The 21397-nt window shown below is 40.0% G+C and overlaps 1 protein-coding gene across 8 annotated transcripts in view; it reads right to left on the bottom strand.

Annotated features, from left to right (window-relative positions):
* The window catches only part of birc6 (baculoviral IAP repeat containing 6), a 253706-nt gene that overhangs the window by 7867 nt on the left and 224442 nt on the right, over positions 1–21397 (bottom strand). For all 8 annotated transcript variants that reach the window (XM_059985630.1, XM_059985634.1, XM_059985633.1 and 5 more), the window contains 7 exons: positions 14215–14425; positions 13386–13531; positions 10469–10579; positions 8632–8849; positions 7403–7564; positions 4366–4443; positions 1992–2180 (listed from right to left, as the gene is read on the bottom strand). In XM_059985630.1, coding sequence (XP_059841613.1) covers positions 1992–2180; positions 4366–4443; positions 7403–7564; positions 8632–8849; positions 10469–10579; positions 13386–13531; positions 14215–14425 — 1115 coding nt within the window. The remainder of the gene's footprint in view (positions 1–1991; positions 2181–4365; positions 4444–7402; positions 7565–8631; positions 8850–10468; positions 10580–13385; positions 13532–14214; positions 14426–21397) is intronic.

Here is a 21397-nt window from a genome sequence, read left to right on the forward strand (position 1 = left end):
TTGATATTTGCGAGAGGTGTGATCAATAGATAATTAATAATTTTGTTTGCTGCCAGCAAGTCATTGCTGTGCTTCACCAGCGCCATCTAGTAATAGTTATAGACTTGCTGAACATTATTTTGGGTCATGTTTTACATTACAAGATCCAAACTGTTAATTCAAAAATACCTTTTAAGCAATATTTTAATTTCCACCACTTTCTTCCAAACCATTTTGTTGATCATAAACTTCAACACAATATATTCAGATCTTATTTTTAAATGTTAACCATGATTTTATACCATGTGTCTTATTATAAAACACTCTAATGTTTTGCAGATGTCCTCAGCAATTTAGAGCATCGGAAGAAACTTGCATCTCTGATCTCACCTATATGAAAAATCCCATTTATTCATCCGTTTCTCAAACCAGCCAACTGTTGGCCATAATTCAGAATTCATTATCAGTTCACAACATGTTTACTTCACTGCTGGGCTCAGGTAAAAGTAGAGGTCAATTCTATCACAACCTCATCTCCAGCTCATTTAGAACTTCGCACTTTTCAATGTGCAGGTTGATCACTACAGTTTCCAGTTCACTCTGGTCCAGTGGCTTGGGATTCTGATCCAGAAAATCAGCCTTTAATAGACAATAGATAGTAGGTGCAGGAGTAGGCCATTCGGCCCTTCGAGCCAGCACCGCCATTCACTGTGATCATGGCTGATCATACACAATCAGTACCCCGTTGCTGCCCTCTCCCCATATCCCTTCACCCCGCTATTTATAAGAGCACTATCCAACTCTCCCTTGAATGCATCCAGAGACTTGGCCTCCACTGCCTTCTGGGGCAGAGCATTCCACATATCCACCACTCTCTGGGTGAAAAAGTTTTTCCACATCTCTGTTCTAAATGGCCTACCCCTTATTCTTTAACTGTGGCCTCTAGTTCTGGACTCACCCATCAGCGGGAATATGCTTCCTGCCTCCAGCGTGTCCAATCCCTTAATAATCTTATATGCTTCAATCAGATCCCCTCTCATCCTTCTAAAGTCCAGTGTATACAAGCCCAGTCGCTCCAACCTTTCAACATATGACAGTCCTGCCATTCCGGGAATTAACCTTGTGAACCTACGCTGCACTCCCTCAATAGCAAGAATGTCCTTCCTCAAATTTGGAGACCAAAACTGCATACAATACTCCAGGTGGGGTCTCACCAGGGCCCTGTACAGCTGCAGAAGGACCTCTTTACTCCTATACTCAATTCCTCTTGTTATAAAGGCCAGCATGCCATTAGCTTTCTTCACTGGCTGCTGTACCTGCATGCTTGCTTTCATTGACTGAAGTACAAGAACACCTAGATCTCGTTGTACTTCCCCTTTTCCTAACTTGACTCCATTTAGATAGTAATCTGCCTTCCTGTTCTTGCCACCAAGCAACTGCCATACATTTGCCCACTCACCCAATCTGTCCAAGTCACCCTGCATTCTCATAACATCCTCCTGATATTTCACACTGCCACCCAGCTTTGTGTCATCGGCAAATTTGCTAATGTTACTTTTAATCCCTTCATCTAAATCATTAATGTATATTGTAAACAGCTGCGGTCCCAGCACCGAACCTTGCGGTACCCCACTGGTCACCCCCTGCCATTCCAAAAGGGACCCGTTAATTGTTACTCTTTCAGGACTAATATGGCTAAGTTACCAACAAAGAGGGAAGTAACAGACATCTGAAAGCTATGGACTTCACAGTGAAGCACAAAATGGTAAGTTAATTACAAATAAAAACATTCTTAAGCTTCTAACATTCCTTGCTTTCTAACTTACCCATTCTTAGATTGTTGGGAGACTTTCAACATGCTGGTTAGTGCATGAAAAGCATCTTTGGACTAAAGTGATGTTATACACAGAAACTCTGAAGCCAGGGAAATTTTTCCGCCCTACAATTTTCAGCACTCAATCTTAAGGAGTAATGTTAGATTACTGCCTGCCCACAGATAAAACAAAGCTTACCTCTTTAAAGCATGGTGAAGGATTTCTTATTTGCTCAAGCATGGCCCACTTTACAGTTGCTTGTCTAATATTTCCATCATATTCTCGAGAACTCTGAGTGCCACTGGGTGTTCCCCTTGATCTCTCATAGCCAGGCTCATTGAAATATGGTTCTGCCACCAGTATCAAAGATTGGATTGACACCAATACCTGAAGAAAATAAAAGGTTTCACTTTTTCACACTCAAAACTTTTAATATTTTCGTCACTTTATGAATGCTGCTTCACAAGGAATTTGGTACTTTAAAGCACAAGTTATAACTACTATGCTGCAGACAAGACATACACTTTTAAAAGTATTGCTTTTTTCTTCCTTGGATAAATCATATTTATAGGATGCATTGGCACATTTTAAATTGAAGATTATAATGGTAACTTTTAAACAAAATTGTCTTTGCAGTCTATCAACTGCACTAACATTTTTTTTTATTGCAAATCTTTCTAAATTCAATGCAAGCTAAGGCAAACTGAAGTCAGATGGCAACCTGTGCCTGGATTGTAAACAGGTCTATCTTGCTCACCTCTAATTTCAATTGTGCTAGAGGTTTTCACCGAAATGGAACATTGATAGGGTACAGAGATTCGGGCACCACTTAGTGTTTAGCATGAGGCTATAAACAGCTCAGGGCCTTCTGGAGTTTGGAGTTCAATTCCGGCATTGTTCTATCAGGGGGATTTGTACGTCCGCATTGTGAAATGTGTGGGGTTTCCTCCCACAGGTGAAAGACGTACTGGGGAGGTTAATTAGCCATTGTAAATTATCCCATGATTAGGGTTAGTCGGAGTTGTGGGGTAGTGTGGTTCAAAAAGCTGAAAGGGCCTACTCCATAGTGTATAACTAAAATGAATAATTCCAAAAACAAACTACTTTATCAGGTACTTTATTCACCTGGGGTTCAAGGGACTGAATTATCGACAGAGATTGAGCAGAATGAGTAGTGATCTTACAGAGGTATATAAAATTATCAGGGAGATAAACAGGATAATCTAAGATGGACAAATTTGGCTGAAAGGCCTGTTTCAGTGCTCTATGTCTAATTTATGGGACAATACTTTAAAAATCGAACTCCCATTCTACAAAAAAAACTCAGTCTGACCCACAAACACCCAGTCCCATCTTGCATGATGGAACATTCTCTGAAGTGATTACTTGCTAGAACTTCAAATTACTGATCAACTACCTGATAAACCTCACTATGCATTAGAACATGAAGCCAAATGGAAGAGACAAGGTACTTGTTGGCAATAATGTTTGCTCATTAATTATAAATTCTAATTATCCATACATAGCATGTCTTTTCCAGAAATTACACACAGAACTGTCAGCACTTTCCCACACATTTTGGGCTCTTGAGTGGATGCAGAAGTGCTAATCCTGCTGGCTACATTCTGACAGCAATTTCTAGGTTGTTTTCTATTGCTAGAGCCACAGCTTGCCGAGACTCACCATGATAAATACTGGCTGGGAAGCCTGCTCTTAGATCAGACATCCCAGCATGTTAGGCCTGGTGCAGGATCTGAAAGATCATGCACATTAATCCATAATATACCTTGCAAGGAAAAAAGGCAAAGAACAAGATTCTTTTTATTTTAGATTTTGTTTGCTGTGTTCATAAGAGTAATTGTTAAATATTACTATTCATGTCAATATTCCTTCTGTTTTTAATTTAGTTATTACATTTGGAAACAGTTAAATATTGCTGTATGTCAATGGCTTTCAGATGCAAGATTCTTGTATATTTTAATAAAAATAATTATCAAATCTTCAAAATTCCATTATTTATACTTCAGTTTTAATTAACCAAACTTCACAATACTAATCTTAAGCTAATGAATCTACTGTGCATTACCTTTAAGCTTTTCCTTCCTAAAATTAGAGATTATCTTGCAAGATTATGACAATTCCCTTGTTTTGTACACAAATCTGTTTAGAATATAAACCAACATACAATTTGCTTTAATTGCTTACTTCATCTGCCTGTTAACTTTCTATATTTGATGAGTCAACACACCAAGATCCTTTATAACCCTTGACAAACTTACTAATGCAGAACCTATCAAACTCTGTTTTAAGTATACCCAGTGGCTTAGCTTCTTCAGCCATTTGTGGCAATGAATGGCAAAGATTCACCACTGTTTGGCTAAAGAAATTCCCTCTCTTCCCAGTGTAGTGCCAATACACATTTGCACAATGTCTAACATCTGCCATTTAAGCAAATTTAAATTGTGAACATAACATTTACCAATTTCTGCATTTCCTGAAATCTTCAGATTTAAAAGGCTCTTTAATTTTCTTAATGAATATCCTAAACAAATAACAAACCATTTATACTTACTTGCAAAAAACTAGATGTTTGAGGATTCCACTTTTCCTCCGGCCTTCCGTGCCATGTGTTAAGAATACTTAAACAGACCTGAAATAAAAAAGGGGAAATCATCCCAGGTGTCAAAGACATGCACAATTATTATCAATATCATTCAACACTAAAATGATTCAGAGGGACTCCAAAATAACTTTTAAGCAAATGGTGAAACATGTATAGAGGGCAAAGTAACCCAATCCAAAACTGATTTTTTTTTTATTTGCAGCACATACGAAATACTCGAGGAGCTCAGCAGGCCAGGCAGCATCTACGAAAAAAAAGCACCTTCCAGCAGTACTTTTTTTCCCCATTGATGCTGCCTGGCCTGCTGAGTTCCTCCAGCATCATGTGCTGCTTAGATTTCCAGCTTCTGCAGATTTTCTCATTTTTGATTTTTATATAACAGATCCTTAAATGGTTCTAAGCCTTTTCCCCTTCCTCAGCAGAAAATTCAATTCTGTATTTTGTGCAAATGGTGTATATGGTAAATTCACAATTTATTTGTATGATCCCCTTTTGCCTTGAACTCACTGTCACAATTTGACTTTAAATGGTAGATGAATGCTCGGAGCAAAATTTTATCCATAAGTGATCACAATTCTATCTCCTTTACCATAGCATTGGAGAGGGATAAGAACAGACAAGTTAGGAAAGCATTTAATTAGAGTAAGGGGAAATATGAGGCTATCAGTCGGGAACTTGGAAGCATAAATTGGAAACAGATGTTCTCAGGGAAATGTACAGAAGAAATGTGGCAAATGTTCAGGGGATATTTGCATGGAGTTCTGAATAGGTACATTCCAATGAGACAGGGAAAGGATGGTAGGGTACATGAAACATGGTGTACAAAGACTGTTGTAAATCTGGTCAAGAAGAAAAGCTTACAAAATGTTCAAAAAACTAGGTAATGATAGAGATCTAGAAGATTATAAGGCTAGCAGGGATGAGCATAAGAAAGGAATTAGGAGAGCCAGAAGGGGCCATGAGAAGGCCTTGGCGGATAGGATTAAGAAAAACCCCAAGGCATTCTATAAGAATGTGAAGAACAAGAGGATAAGACGTTAGAGAATAGGACCAATCAAGTGTGATAGTGAAAAAGTGTGTATGGAACCAGAAGAGATGGCAGAGGTACTTAATGAATACTTTGCTTCAATATTCACTACAGAGAAAAATCTTGGCGATTGGAGGGATGGCTTACAGTAGATTGAAAAGCTTCAGCATGTAGATCTAATGAAACAGGAAGTGCTGGAGCTTTTGGAAAGCATCAAATTGGATAAGCCACCGGGACCGGACGAGATGTACCCCAGGCTACTGTGGGAGGCGAGGGAAGGGATTGCTGAACCTCTGCCAATGATCTTGGCGTCATCAGTGGGGACAAGAGAAGTTCCAGAGTATTGGAGGGTTGCAGATGATGTTCTCTTTTTCAATAAAAGGAGTAGATAGCCCAGGAAATTATAGACCAGTGGGCCTTACTTCAGTGGTTGGTAAGTTGATGAAAAATATCCTGAGAGGCAGGATTTATGAACATTTGGAGAGGCATAATATGATTAGGAATAGTCAGTATGGCTTTATCAAGGGCAGGCTGTGCCTTACGAGCCCGATTGAATTTTTAGAGGATGATTGATGAAGGAAGAGCAGTAGATGTAGTGTATATGGATTTCAGCAAGGCATTTGATAAGGTACCCCATGCAAAGCTGAATGATAAAATAATGAGGCATGGGATCCAAGGGAACATTGCTTTATGGATCCAGAACTGGCTTGCCTACAGAAGGCAAAGTGTGGTTGTAGACAGGTCATATTCTGTGTGGAAGTTGGTGACCAGTGGTGTGCCTCAGGGATCTGTTCTGGCACCCCTTCTCATCGTGATTTTTATAAATGACCTGTATAAGGAAGTGGAGGGATGGGTTAGTAAGTTTGCTGACAACACAAAGGTTGGAGGTGTTGTAGGTAGTGTGAAGGGCTGTCAGAGGTTACAGCGGGACATTGGTAGGATGCAAAACTAGGCTGAGAAGTGGCAGATGGGGTTCAACCCAGATAAGTGTGAGGTGGTTCATTTTGGTAGGTCAAATATGATGGCAGAAAATAGCATTAATGGAATCTTGGAAGTGTGGAGGATCAGAGAGGTCTTGGGGTCTGAATCTACAGCATACTCAAAGCTGCTGTGCAGGTTGACTCTATGGTTAAAATAGCATATGTTGCATTGGTTTTCATCAACCATGGGAATGAGTTTAAGTGCCGAGAGGTAATGTTGCAGCTTATATAGGACCCTGGTCAGACCCCACTTGGAGGACTGGGCTCAATTCTGGTCACCTCTATACAGGAAGGATGTGGAAGCCATAGAAAGGGTGCAGAGGAGATTTACAAGGATGTTGCCTGGATTAGGGAACATGCCTTATGAGAAAAGGTTGAATGAACTCAGCCTTTTTCCTTGGAGCGATGGAGGATGAGAGGTGACCTGATAAGAGTTTTAAGGTGCTTGGAAGTAGGCACAGAGGAGATGTCAGGGGTAAGTTGTTTTTTTTTTTAAAAACGCAGAGCGTGGTGAGTGCGTGGAATGGGCTGCTGGTGATGATGGTGGAAGCAAATACAATGGAGTCTTTTAAGAGTCTCCTGGATAGGTACATGGAGCTCAGAAAAATTGGTTACGAGTAACCCGAGGTAATTTCTAAGTTAAGGACATATTCAACACAGCTTTGTGGGCCGAAGGGCCTGTATTGTGCTGTAGGTTTTCTATGTTTCTAAGTGCAAAAAAATTATTCCAAATGGAATGAGTTTCTAAAACACTGGAATACAAATTTTAAAAGATAATTCTATGGATTTGTTTCATATAACTTAAACATATAACACCAATAATTTACTTATGGAACAGTGCTTACTCTTAGTAGAGATTTATTCAATATAATCATTTTGTTCTCAATCAGAAAGTAAACTTTAACAAGATTACTTAACATTTCTTTAAAATGAGTACATTTGTATTTACTTATTATTAACCCACTATATGTTTCCTTACCTTTCCATCATTGTAAAGATTTGGGTTAAATCGTACACTGTGACCGCCTGTGGTCTCCAGGTTGACAAGTGGAGGTGAATTTGGATAATCTTGGGGAAAATATACATCAAATTCAAAGCAACCATTTGCATAAGGTGTATCAGATGGGCCTGTGATAAGAACCTGATGGAAGAAGAGAATCATTGAAATATCATTCTAGCATACATACTGGAAGTTTTATGAACATGAAAAAAAATTGCCGATGCAATGAGACAATTTCATAAATTTGTTTTGCATCACTCATAACTAGCACTGACCAAAACACTATCCAAGTACCAACAAAACCACAATGCAAAAGCCTGTAAAAGCGGATCTCTCATCACATTAAGTACAATACATTTTAAATATGGGGGGGATAAAAGTCTGCAGCTCGCCAAAGGTAATTCCATGTAAAGGTGTCTTCAGAGAGTCATGGTGAAGGGTCTCAGCCTGAAAAGTCAACTTTTTATTCATTTCCAGATACTGCCTGACCTGCTGAGTTCCTTTCATTTAATGTAGAAAACAAACATAAAAACATATTTTGCCAAACAAAAACGAAGTTTGATTGCATTTTGTGCTCCAGGCAGATAGCAATTGGTTTATTATTGTCACCTATAGAGATACAATGAATAACTTGGCCCCCCCAGTGTCCTTCCTTCTTCCCTTTCTCCCATGGTCCACTCTTTTCTCTATCTGTTCCTTCTTTTCCGGTCCTTTACCTTTCCCACTCACCTGGCTTTTTGTTTCACCTTCTAGCTCAACTTCCTTCCACTCCCCAAATCGTTTTTTACAGTCATCTTCCTCCTTCCATTCCAGACCTGATGAAGGTCTCAGCACAATACGTTGACAGTTTGTTCCCTTCAAACTGTAGGTTTAAGTCAGTTAGTTCCTTAAGGTTGTTACAGCTAGGGGCAGTAATGGGGACAAGATCCCACTACCTATTAAATGCTCCCAATGGTGTGTGCCTCAAAAGCCTCTGACAATCAAGTCCAAGGTATTTGCACTCCTCCAGTACTAACTTTTTGTTTGGTTAGCGTCCTGTGAATTAGTGAAGGATTCAGACTTGAGTCATCAGCAGTCTCAGTAGCCAGGCAATGCAAACTTCACTGATTTAATGGTTCAGAGAGTATAATAACATTTTCAAGAAATTTAGATAAATGATTGAAATCAATGTGTAGATTTATAATTTATCTTCACCACTTTACACTTACCTTCATGATATCTAATCTCTCCTCATCACAGCGCACAAATACACTGGATGAAGAGGAAAGAGGCAGAGATGTTGAGAGTGTGACAGCTTCTTGGGCAAGACGTCTGGCTCTGGCAGCACTGTTAGCATCACTAGCATTTTTCACCTGAGACATGTAATGATAGTTTACTTTAAACACCAATTTCCCATCATCATCTTCTGAGACCATCTCGGCAGTATCTGAAAGCAAATGTAAGTATATAATGAGAGAAAGAATGGAATACACACACTCAGAAACAAAACAAGGTTAACCAATGATACGTGGCAAGGAGTAAAACCTGCCATCAATGAGAGAATGGGATTGGTTTATCTAAATATCCCTTTCAGTTAAATTGGACAACATATAGGTTTCCAAGGTAAGAGTACAACAATATTTCACTAAAATTACAGAGGCAATGTTTTCAAAATCCTCTTCCACCACTTTTATGGGTGATCAGTTTTCAGAAATCAGCACACATTGGCAAGGACAATACATTTTAAAATCCTCTGAGATGAGTTGGGAATCAGACCTTCAGCCACAGAGTAGATGAAAAGTTTAATACTCCACATCAACAGGAAGCAAACTCTCTGTACTCAGCCAAGATATTCTAAATCTTTTTAATATTTTCGCTTTGCTCCTCAGAGTGTAATAAGGATTTGGACAGTAGTAATTATTAAAGTTCCCTTCAGGGAAAGAAAGCCTGTGCTAATCCCTTCCAGCAGCAGTCTATCTTTCATTTTATTCTCTTAACATTAGATCTTCTCTTATTTTTCAGTATTTTAATATTCAAGTCATTATTTGGCAATCTTTCTGGAGAAAGATTTTCTTCTCACATTTTCTTAAAAGATGGGTAGCTTTACTAATTATTTTGAAAAAATTCCAGAAGTTATCTATACTGCAAATAAACTCTTCCTGATATAAACCAATGTCAAGGGATAGGAACCTTGTATTCACCTAAAATTGTCGCTCTAGTCAGTAAATACAGAATTCAAAGTAACACATGATCGGATATATGAAAAAGATGCTCACAATTTGCAAAGGATCTGCATTTGGCTGATGGGCAGAGAAAATTTCACTAACAAGGCTACATTCCTAAATGTGTAATTTGTCCAGTGATTAGTTTATGGTTAATCAGGGCTGCTGGGGTGGCATAGCTTGAAAGGCCAGAAGGGTCCACCCAGTATTGTATCGATAAATAAATACTCCCTATAACATTTGATGCCTTTACCAATCAAGAGCCCATCAACTCATCCAGATAGCACTGGTGAACCACGGTAACATTCTATGCACTATGTACAAAACTTCTACATATACCTCTTTTGAATTTACTTTGAACCTCCACTTTCAATACACCCAATAACTTGACCAATGAATTCCACAGATTCTAAAACAAAAATTCCGTCCTCAGCTTTTTTCTAAAGAAGCATCCTTCTATTCAGGAGCTGTACTACTAGCACTATCGGAAACATCCTCTCTTAAAAATTCTATATTCAAAAAAGCCTACAAGACATCATCTAAAGTCCACTTTTCATTTTTTTAAAAAGCTGCTGACAGTTCAAACATCCACACATGAAAAATTTTAACTGAGTTTCCAGACAGCCAAAGACAGATGGAATACTTGCCAGCACTTCCCTTTCTGAACTAATGATGCTGATATGACTTCTAACATGTCATGGAATCCCTTTGACCACTGAGTCAATACAAATACAAGATGAGTTATGCTCACTGACCCATTTATTATAGGAATGTCACAGATAGAGTCTCAATATACAAAGCACAATACTACATCACTTTTCAAAGCATGTTAAATTAAACTTACCAAACTGCAGTTTTTTCATTGCAGCCACATACTTCTCCTCTAAAGAACGTGTTACTGCTGAGGGTCTCTGCCTCATCATAGCTTTCTTTGTCGATTCTGCTATTTTCTTTTCTGAAAATAGAGGTCAAGATTTAAGTACTGCAGCAAATCTAATTCACTACCAAAATATTTCCCAACGGCTTAAGGCAGTAGAATGAGTAAAACTTTCTAGATAAGAGTAAAGGAATGCTCACATGGAGTGCAAATACCAGCAGAAACCAGAGGGACAAGCAGTCCTTTCTATGTTGTAAATTCCATATAATTCGATGGATAGCTCATGTAACAATGAATGAGCCCAGATGAATCAAAAAGGCAATACAGGAAACATTCACTTGACCACGCAGCACCTTAATATCTTGGGTCAAAGGCCCAGTGTTAATAGTTCCTTTTCATGTATCTTCAACAGGATCTACCACCAAACACATCTTTCCCTCCCCCAATTTCTGCCTTGTGCGAGGATTGCCCTTTCTATGAATCCCCATCCCCACTGATCTCCTTCCTGGTACTTAACCCTGCAAGTGCACATTCACCTCCTCCCTCACCACCACTCAGGACTCCCAAATAACCCTGCAAGGTGAGGCAACACTTCAGGATCATCTACTGTATCCAGTGCTCCTGGTGCGACCTCCTCTACTTCAGTGAGATCCGACGCAGATTAGGGGGACAGCTTTGTCAAGCGCCTTCAATCCTGCAACAAACAGCGTTTCCCAATGGTCAACCACTTTAATTCCATGGTCCATTCCCATTCTGACGTACCAATCCATGGCCTCCTCTACAGCCACAAAGAGGCCACTCTCAGGTTGGAACAGCTAATTTTTCCTGGGTAGCCTCCAACCTAACATCATGATCAATTTCCCTAACTTCTAACTCCCCATCCTATCTTTTACCATTTCCTATTCTGGTTACTCATTCTCTTTTCCTCACCTGCCTATAAACTCCCTCTGGTGCCCCCTCCCCCCCCCCAAGGTTCACTCTCCTCTCCTATCAGATTCCTTCTTCTTCAGCCCTTTACCTTTTCCACCTATCACCTCTCAGTTTCTCACTTCATTCCGCTTCCCCACCCACCTACCTTTTTTCTTACCTCCTTTCACTTATCACCTTCCAGCTTGTACTCCTTCCTCTCCCACCACCTTTTCATTCTGGCTTCTTCCTCCTTCCTTTCCAGTCTTGGCCTGAAATATTGGCTCTTTATTCTTCTCCATAAATGTTGCCCCCCCTGCTGAGTTCCTCCAGTGATTTGTGTGTGAAACTCTTTCCAAGAATGCTGCATCATGTCCAGCACTTTCTGCTTTTATTTTAGGTTTGCAGTATCTGGAGTTTACTAAATTTAGTTCATTATTGTCAGACGGACTGAGGGTTTTTTTGATCCGACAGGTAGATTTTTATTTTCTTTGTGCTTTGATGTACGGCATCTAAGAGTGATGTTTTAACCTCGCTTCAACACACTTGAGTCAGGAAAGTAACAAGGATATTGAATATGATTTCTACACCAGGGACCATGTTGGGATCTGCATGCAGGATGTTGGAAGGTGACAGGCCTTTGCTCAGTTGTGACACTTCCTTTCACAATACAGAAAGTTGCAATATGGATCTTTTTCTAAGAATGCAACCCTATACTGCCTTGTAACACGGGGATGGGATCAGCAGCATTATGTGATAAAGTTTGTAGAACTTGCAAATTTGCAGAAAATGGGACCTGGGAATGCAGCTCCATAATTCATTGAGAGTAGCGTCACAGGTTGAAAGGGTTATTAGGAAAGCTTTCAGCACATTGGCCTTCATAAATTAAATAAGCGTTCTTGAGAACACAAGACAGGATGTTATGAAGTTGTACAAGACTCGGTGAGGCCTAGATTAGAGTATCATATGTAGTTTTGGTCTCCTAGCTACAAGAGAAATACAAATAAGGTTGAAAGGGTATACAGAATACTTGAAAGGATGTTGCTGGGTCTGGAGAACCTGAGTTATAAGGGAAGACTGAATAAGCTAGGACTTTATTCCTTGGAACGTAGAAGACTGCGAGGAAATTTGACACAATTATGAGGGGTATGGATAGGGTAAATGCAAGCAAGCTCTTTCCACTGCGGTTGGGTGGGACTACAACCAGAGGTCGTAGGTCAAGGATGAAATGTAAAAATTTTAAGGGGACCATGAGGGGAACTTCACTCAGATGGTCACGAGAGTGTTAAATGCTTAGAAGAAGTTTGGATAGGGACATGAAAGGTAAGAGTATGGAGGGCTCCAGTCCCTGCGCAGATTGATGGGAGTTGACAGTGTAAATGGCTCCACACAGACTAGATGGGCAAAAAGGCCTGTTTCTGTGCTGTACTTCTCTAAGATTCTATGACTCTAAATGCAATGGGTTAATGGGAAGGTTAATTGAAATGATGGCCCATATTTCAAGGGAGCTAGACCATAAAGCCATGAACACTACCTTAGTATTTTCCCACTCTTTTGTACTACTTTAAGTTTCTGTAATTTATATACTTACTGTAATTTATAGTTTTAATTATTGTGTATTGCAATGTACTGCTGGCACAAATCAAATTTCATGACATATGCCAGTGATGTTAAACCTGATTTTGAAGTCCTACTACAATTAAATGAATTAGTGAAAGCACAACAGAATTACTCTAAGCAATTTTGGTTCCCCATACCACACGGAATATTATTTCATCAGAGGCACCTTACAGAAGGTTCAACAAAATGATCCAGAGGTGTCGTCGTTCAGGTCTTGGCCCAAGATAGTGACTGCTATTTCCCTGCCTGACCTACTGAGTTCCTCTAACATTATTTCTGTTGCTTGCCGAATTACCTTTTCTCAAAACCTTGACAAAGACTAATTCTTGATATTACATTATAAAGTTGATGGGCTCACCTTGTACTGCTTGTCGTAGGCTGGTTGTTGCCACTTGCACAATCTCTGCAGTTTGCTGAATGTCAGGCACAAGTAGCGTTAGCCCCTCAGATTCTGCCTCTGCTGAATCAGTCTTGGACCCTGCTTTACTTTTATCCTTCTTTGATCTATTTGAAAGAGCAAGCAACATTTACAGGGCATTATTTAAAAAGCTCACCTAATTCAAAGTTCAAAGTAAATGTATTATCAAAGTATGTACTATGTCACCAGATACTACCCCAAGATTCTTTTTATTTGTGTGGGCATGCACAGAAATTACGAAGAAACACAATAGAATCACTGAAAAACTGCACAAATTAGCTGAAAACAGAGTTGTACATTTTGAACCTGGCAGTTTAATTTCCCTTTGGCATCAATATCAATTTATTTTATTTTATTTAGCGATACCACACAGAGCAGGCCACTTCGGCCCTTCGAGTTGCTACACCCCAGCAACCTCAAAACCCCGATTAACCCTAACCTAATCACAGGATGAATTACAATGAGTAATCAACCTGCTGGGATTGTGGGAGGAAAACAAGAAAGCCCATAATTTCTACACGTAAAGAAACTCCTCACAGAATGGTGCTGGAACTGAGCTCTGGATTGCTCCGAGCTGTAATAGTGTCGTACTAACCGCTATGTTAAATTTACCACCATTGAACACCCCCCCCCCCACCCATTCTTAAAAAAAATGCTACCAGATTTTTTTTTTTAAGATTGGGGTACAAAGGACAATATTTCTAGGTTACCTGCAATCCAAGAGGGACCATTTTGAGCCAAGTAGTTATCATCTGCAGACAATACGTACCTTAATCTGTTGGTGTATGTATCCACACAAGTTTTCATTTTTGCGAGTAAAGTGCCAACAGAAGTTTGTGTCTCTGAATGCTCCTCATCCTCCTCACTGTTATCACCAGATAAAGGCAACAGAAGGGGCACAAGAGAAGTGCATGAAGCAATGGCACGCAACAACTCCAACAGCGCTCGATATAGAGGAACATGCCTAGCCATGTCCAACACTGTAAAGACATAAAAGGAACAATAATTAATCCACATTAATGGCACAGTTACACTTGCAAAATATACCACCAGAAACAATTAATTCAGCTCATTAATAAGCAGATGCAGAACTCTGCACTATTGTCTTCCAGTCTAATAAAGATGGTCTTTCTCATCCCCTCACAATTAGACCAAAGCAATTATTTCCCATATTCTGGCATATGGTATTTGGATAAAAGTTTGAATTTTAGTTCCGTAGCTTGAGCTGGGTTCAGACAGAGGGTTGTGACATACTAGAACAGCAAGATGCTACTTTATACTGCAGGGTTATTGTCAAATGGCAATTAGTTGAAATGGTAGAAATGTGGAACAGAGATGGAAATATAAGATTGATATTGAAATGTTGTATGCCCCATGTCAAACAATTAACAGCTAAATACTTGGTGCTGCTCTCAATCATTGTTATTCTGAGGATGATAGAATCAAAAGGTACAAAAGTCAGGACAAAGTCAGACTTTGAAAGTCAACCATTTTGGGGAAACCTCTTGTGATAACTCATCCACCTCTAATTAGTCCATAGAATAAATAGGATCCAAGTATTTTTAAATGTAAAAGCACAAAGATACCTAAATGGTTTGATGCTAATTCTATGTGGAACTGAAATTTCTCTTACATTGAATTTTTTTCATAAAAGCAGATTAAAATTTATTTCTGCCATTCTAATGCCTTTCTGAAAAATTTTTGCCCTTTGATTTCTGTACTAATTGCCCCAAAATTAGGGATGATAGTGCCTAACAGTGACTCCTTTGCCTGCATCTTGGGAAACAGCTTTATTTCTACCTTTAATTCCCCTTTCAGGGTTCTGTTGAAGACCCCGACCTGGAGTTACACTCAGGCTTCGGTTCTTTGCGGGAATGAGACTCGTTCTCGGGGTTCCATGACTGGCCGTTATGAGTTTGGCCTGAGAATCTCGGTTGTGTTCGAAAGCCTAAGATCTCGGGGCTCTGGAGACAGGTGGATCGAGGGTCAGACTCGTGTGTTGTCAGGGAGGCCGGAAAAATCTTTTGCTGTGGGCCCGAAAACCTGAGGTCTTTGTGATCTTTGGACAGAGCTTGAAAAAACAGTGACAAAACAGATTTTTAGCATCGTAAACCTGCGGGTTGTTGTTATGTCTCCTGCTTGCTGTGAAAATGGGGTTACCTCTCTCTCCCTTGCCGGGGAAGAGAGAGGACCTATGGTTTGTTGAATTTCAGATGAAATGCGAAGCCTTTGGGGTAACTTTGGTCTATGTCTTTGCTATTGCTAAACATACATGCTTGGACCGATTCGCATTTAGTTTTGCTGGCGGGGGAGGGGGGAACTGTTGCTTGTTGCCACTTAAGCATGGGGGGGAGCTGGGGGGATTTTGGGGTTCACACGTTTAACTGTCGTTCATTTTTTGGGGCACTTCTCTGTTTTCATGGATGTTTGTGAAGAAAAAGCATTTCAGGATGTATATTGTATATTTTTCTCTGGCATTATACCTTAATGTGACCATCAGCACTCTACAAAATGCCAAAATGCTGTTTCCAGGTCGATATCCTCTATATAAGGGTTGAAATTTGCCCTTTGAAATACCAAACCATTTGCACACAACAGTGATGAGACTAAATAACAACCATATAGATTATTTGCTTCCACTGCATTCTAAAATTAATGCTCAATTTAACTAACTTGAAAAGGACGGTGTATTTCTGTTTAAAGTGTAGTGCATCAGTGCACAACCATCCCCTTTTAATAATACGAATAAACTGCTAATTAATTCTGCACATTTTTGCCTACATCTACTTCTAAACCTGTTATTTAAATTATTTCTGGACATCATAAACAGATGCTACACTGGGCATTAAACCAATATACTACAGTAGCATAGCAGCTAGCATAATTGTTTACAGTGCCAGTTACAAGATCAGGGTTCAATTTCCGCTACTGTCTGTAAGGAGTTTGCACATTCTTCCTGTGATCGTGTGCGTTTCCTTCCACATTCCAAAGTTGTACAATTAGCGTTAGAGGTTTGGGCATGCTGTGTTAGTGCTGGAGGCATGACAACACTTGCAGGCTACTTAACACAACCCTTGCTGAGTTGGTTTGAAGTAAACAACACATTTCACTATATGTTTTAACGCACACGTGACAAATAAAGCTAATCTCATCTCCACCTTGTATGGAACACTTGAGGCTTTACAGGCACCTTTGTTGTTTAACGATGATCACAGTAAAAAAAAGCTTTCCTTCAAACCTTGGAAATTGATGATTTCAGTCCATTAGAAAACCTACTGTTTGCTTGCTGAGTACAACTAAGAAAGCTTAAAAATCTTGAAATCAGAAGCAGCTACAGTGACAGTATCTTGGGGATAATGGAAGGGAGGAAGGGGAGATGGAAATAAAATACTGACGCGTGCAAACCGTGACCCACAACCTGTTATGCAAATATCATCATTCCTAATGATGGAAAATAGTGGGACATCCAAATACCTTGATAGGACCATTATAAACACATTTGAATTGAGAGTGAATTGAAGCTACCAGCTGCAGTATGAGTTCTCAGGATTATGTAACAAAATAATTCACCGCCCACCCACAGCAAGTGACTGTTTCAGCAGTCTGCTGTACTTGATAAGCAAGTGTACTTCTTCAGACAGGCTTCAATCTCTGTTGGAAACCTCATGCTAATTTACTTTCAGAAAACAACAGGCTGGAATTTGGATCTCATAAAAATCATTTATTTTTATTTTGAGATACAGCACAGAATAGGCCCTTCCAGCCACATCGTCAAGAAACCCTGATTTAAATCTAATCACAGGACAATTTGCACCGATCAATTAACTTACCAAATGATTCACCTTTGGACTGTGGGAGGAAACCCACATAGTCACGGGGAGAATGTACAAATACCTTACAGGCAGTGGCGGGAATTGAACCCTAGTCGACTGTACCGGAAAGCATTGTGCTAACCACTACACTATGTTGCCTCATCTGCCTTCTCTTACAGTTGCCCAATTAGGTTTAGTTTTGAATTAGTTAGAATTCTCATCTATTCAATGAATGCAAACCTAATGCTATGTCTTTCCAAGGGATTTAGGATTCAGGCATACTGTCACATCTAAACATTTTTCTTTTGGATCAGTAAGAATGAATGTGAGATGACAATGCACTGTTTATTATTATTTCCCCATTGCCACTGATCCACCCTGTTCACCACAGAATGCATCTCATAGTTTACTTCCCAACACCAATATGCATATCTAAAAGAACAAATTGGCTTAAGAAACTCTGCAAGTCAGACAGCATTTGTAGAGGGAAATGGAAATATGTCAACCTGAGACATCAACTGTCCACTTCCATCTACACATGCTGCCTGACTTGCTGTGTTCCTCCAGCAGTTTTGTTTTTGCTCTGGATTCTAGCACCTGCAGTCCCTCATGTCTACATCTTCCAGCAAGCCTCGGGACCCTTTTAAATGCACAAGAATGTAAAACAAAAATAAATTTAACACTTAGATTTGGTTGATTAAAGGGGATTTGTTTGAAGATCATCACAGAATGTATAGGTTCTTCCATGAAGAATTATATCACTAAACTCACTTGCACATGAGCATACTGTATGGCATTGCACATGGATAGCTGTATAACGGCAGCAAACCATAGGAAAACTCATGGAATTAATTGCTCGTAGCGCAGTAGAGTTCCTCATTCTTTATTTGCACATTCTTCAGATTCAGGAGTGGCAAAGAATAATTTAATGATGCTTAATAATCCCAATTCTCTTCCCTTAATACACTGAGACATTCACTCCAAGAATAGCTGCACCTAATGGCCCATTAAATGGATAGTACTGAGCAGCACTAAATTCTTTTTCCAAACCATTTAACATCTTCAGTACAAATTAATTAGCTACCCTGCCACAACTTCTGTATAATGAAAATCTAAACACTAATTCATCAATATCAGACATGATGAAGAGAGGCTAGCATAATATTGAAGAGATCCTTCAAGTTTCTACCACTAAATTTGTATTTTCCCATCAAACACAAGGTCTCTGCTCTCAGAAAAACTGAATGCCTGCTTGTAACTCCAGTATCTGATTTCCATTGAAGCACCCAGGTAATAAGTGCAAGAAAACATTCTCTACAATTGATGACAACTTCAATACCAATAATTTCCACCAGACTGCCAATGCCATGAGAAGCCAATCTTTGGTGAGGCAGCGTAGGGTTTAGAGAGACCCCAGGACCTTTGAGAATTTTTCAGTAGTGTTCCAGAAAAAAAGGGTGCAAGCAAAGCAGCCATTGTTGGAAAGTTATCTCAGTGTTGAGTGGCCAGGCTTTGGCTCAACATGTTTAGGGAGGAACAGGTGCAGGCTAGAGCTTAAGCTTGGGAAATTAGAGGTACAACAAGAGTAGAGACAATGGAAGTTATGGCAGAGATGTGGCATTTCAGGGTAACTAGCAGTCTCCTTGATCAGAATCAGATTTAATATCACCAGCAAATGACATGTTGTTTTGCAGCAGCAGAATATTGCAATACAGTACTAAAACACACTGGATACAGTCTAAGGCACCCTAAAATTTCAGTACAAATTTTATATTTCCAAACATCCATTTTCCAAAAAATTTAATGCTACCCAAGAATTTTTTTTGTTAAAGAAAATAACAATCAGTAATATGCCACTTTTCAAATAAAAACTTGATTACTTTGTAGGTATACAGCACAGTGCATGATAAAACAAAGGTAACAAACAGGTTCAGATCATCAATCACATACAGGCAGTCCCCGAGTTACAAACGTTCGACTTACAGACAACTAAGGAAGGAGAACGCCGTCCGCTATTTTAAGTCGGATCCCGATGCCGTCTGCCATTTTAAGTTGTTGCCATTGACACTGTGTTGAGTGTTTAACTTTGTATTTGGCTTAAAATTTTCTTAGTAAGATTCACCCTGAACCTGCCACCACCCCCCCACCCCCACCCGTTCCGGTCAGCTGGTGGCGCAGTGAGAGCAGCGCCGGGCTGGAGAACGGATCCAGTGACAGACTGCAACTGTGCCGTGTTGATGTCGATCCAGTGACTCCCGTACCATCTGTGTCGGGTTGATATCGAGCTCACAACTCGATCTCGTAAAAAAAAACACTGCCACCTCCAGTTCAAATTGACACACAGAATATTGTGGATAATCAAATACCCAAACGCAGCACAGCCCCCACTTGTCCCATTCAGCCTGTCTCAGTGCGGTGGTCGTTAGGACTCAGCGGACCTCAGGACCCGCCAGCCGCAGTGTTTCTGTTCCATTGACGGTGTGCGGTGATCCTTAAGACCCAGCGGACATCAGGAGCCGGCGGAGGTCAGGACCCGAAGCCCGCAGTGTTTCTGTTCCATTGACGGGAAGCAATCGCGATTGAAAATAAAGTCGAAATTATAAAGCGTTTGGAAAGAGGTGAAACGCCATCGGTCATTAGAAAAGCGTTAGGCCACAGTTGGTCAACGATCGGAACAATTTTAAAGGATACGGATAAAGTAAGAATAATGGAGCATGTGAAAGGCCCTGCCCGATGAAAGGTACAATTATTACTAAACAACGCAGTGGTTTAATTATTGGAATACATACGTTTCTTAATTGTTTTATATGCATAGAAAGGTAAAATATATACTATATACTAAGACAAATGTTTGACTAACTGACGCTAAATAATACCGGATGTACTTGTTCCGACGTACATATAAATCCGACTTAAAGACAGACTCAGGAATGGAACTCGTACGTAACCCGGGGACTGCCTGTACATATAATAAGTTGAATGAATTAAACTGATTAACTCAAACAGAAATGGGTGTGGAAGGAATCAAACTAGCCAAAGGACAACCAAACTGAAAGATGAAGGTGTGACAGATGTGATAGTTTAACCTTCAAATTACTAATTCATACACTGTGGCAAGAGTGAGAATGGCAAAAAACACAAGGTGTTCATCCTTCATCAGCTTGGTCTGTCCCAAGCAGAAATTTCATGGCAGACAGGAGTCCAGGCTCTTCTGAAGAAGCACAAAGAAACTGGCAAGACCGAAGACGAGAAATACAGTGGTCGGACACAAAAACTGAGTGCAGCAGATGACAGATATATCAAACTGATATCCCTTCTAAATCAGAAGAAATCCAGCACTGCTATCAGCTCTGAACTCACAAAAACCACTGGAACCCAAGTTCGCCCCTCTAAAGTCCAGGTAGTTCTTGTCAAGTGGTCTTCATAGAATAGTTGCTGCCAAAAAGCCATTCTTCCAAAGTGGAAATACTTGCCTATGCCACAAAGACTGCGGTGCTGAATCAAAAAAATGAATGTTTTGGCTCAAACAGGAAGCATTTTGTCTATAGAAGAGCTGGAGAGCCAACAGTGAAGTACAGTGGAGATTCCCCTCAGAGTTGGGGCTGCATTTCCACACATGGAGCTGGTGATTTGGTCAGAGTTGATGGAATCCTCAATGCTGAGAAGTACAAGCAAATTTTCCTCCATCATGCAATACCATCAGGGAGGCATCTCTTCAGTCCCAACTTCATTCTGCACCCCAAACATACTGCCAAGGTCAGAAAGAACTATCTTCAGCAAAAAGAAGAACAAGGGAGGTAGGAAGAGAGGACAAAGAAATGGCAGAGGAACTTCAGAAGTATTTTGCATCAGTCTTCACTGTGGAAGGCACTAGCATTATGTCAGAAATTCTACAGAATCAAGGGGCAGAAGTGAGTGCAGTTGCTATTACTATGGAGAATGTGGTTGGGAAGCTGAAAGGTCTGAAGTACCTGGTCCAGATGGACTACACCTACAGTATGAGAAGCGCTTAATGGCTCTGGGCCTGTACTTATTGGAGTTAGAAAAATGATGGGGGGGGGGGGGGATCTCATTGAAACCTACTGAATATTGAAGTGCTTAGATAGACTGAATGTAGAAAGGCTGTTTCTACAGTGAGTG

This window comes from Hypanus sabinus, chromosome 12 (assembly GCF_030144855.1).
Source record: "Hypanus sabinus isolate sHypSab1 chromosome 12, sHypSab1.hap1, whole genome shotgun sequence".
Taxonomy (NCBI): Eukaryota; Metazoa; Chordata; class Chondrichthyes; order Myliobatiformes; family Dasyatidae; genus Hypanus; species Hypanus sabinus.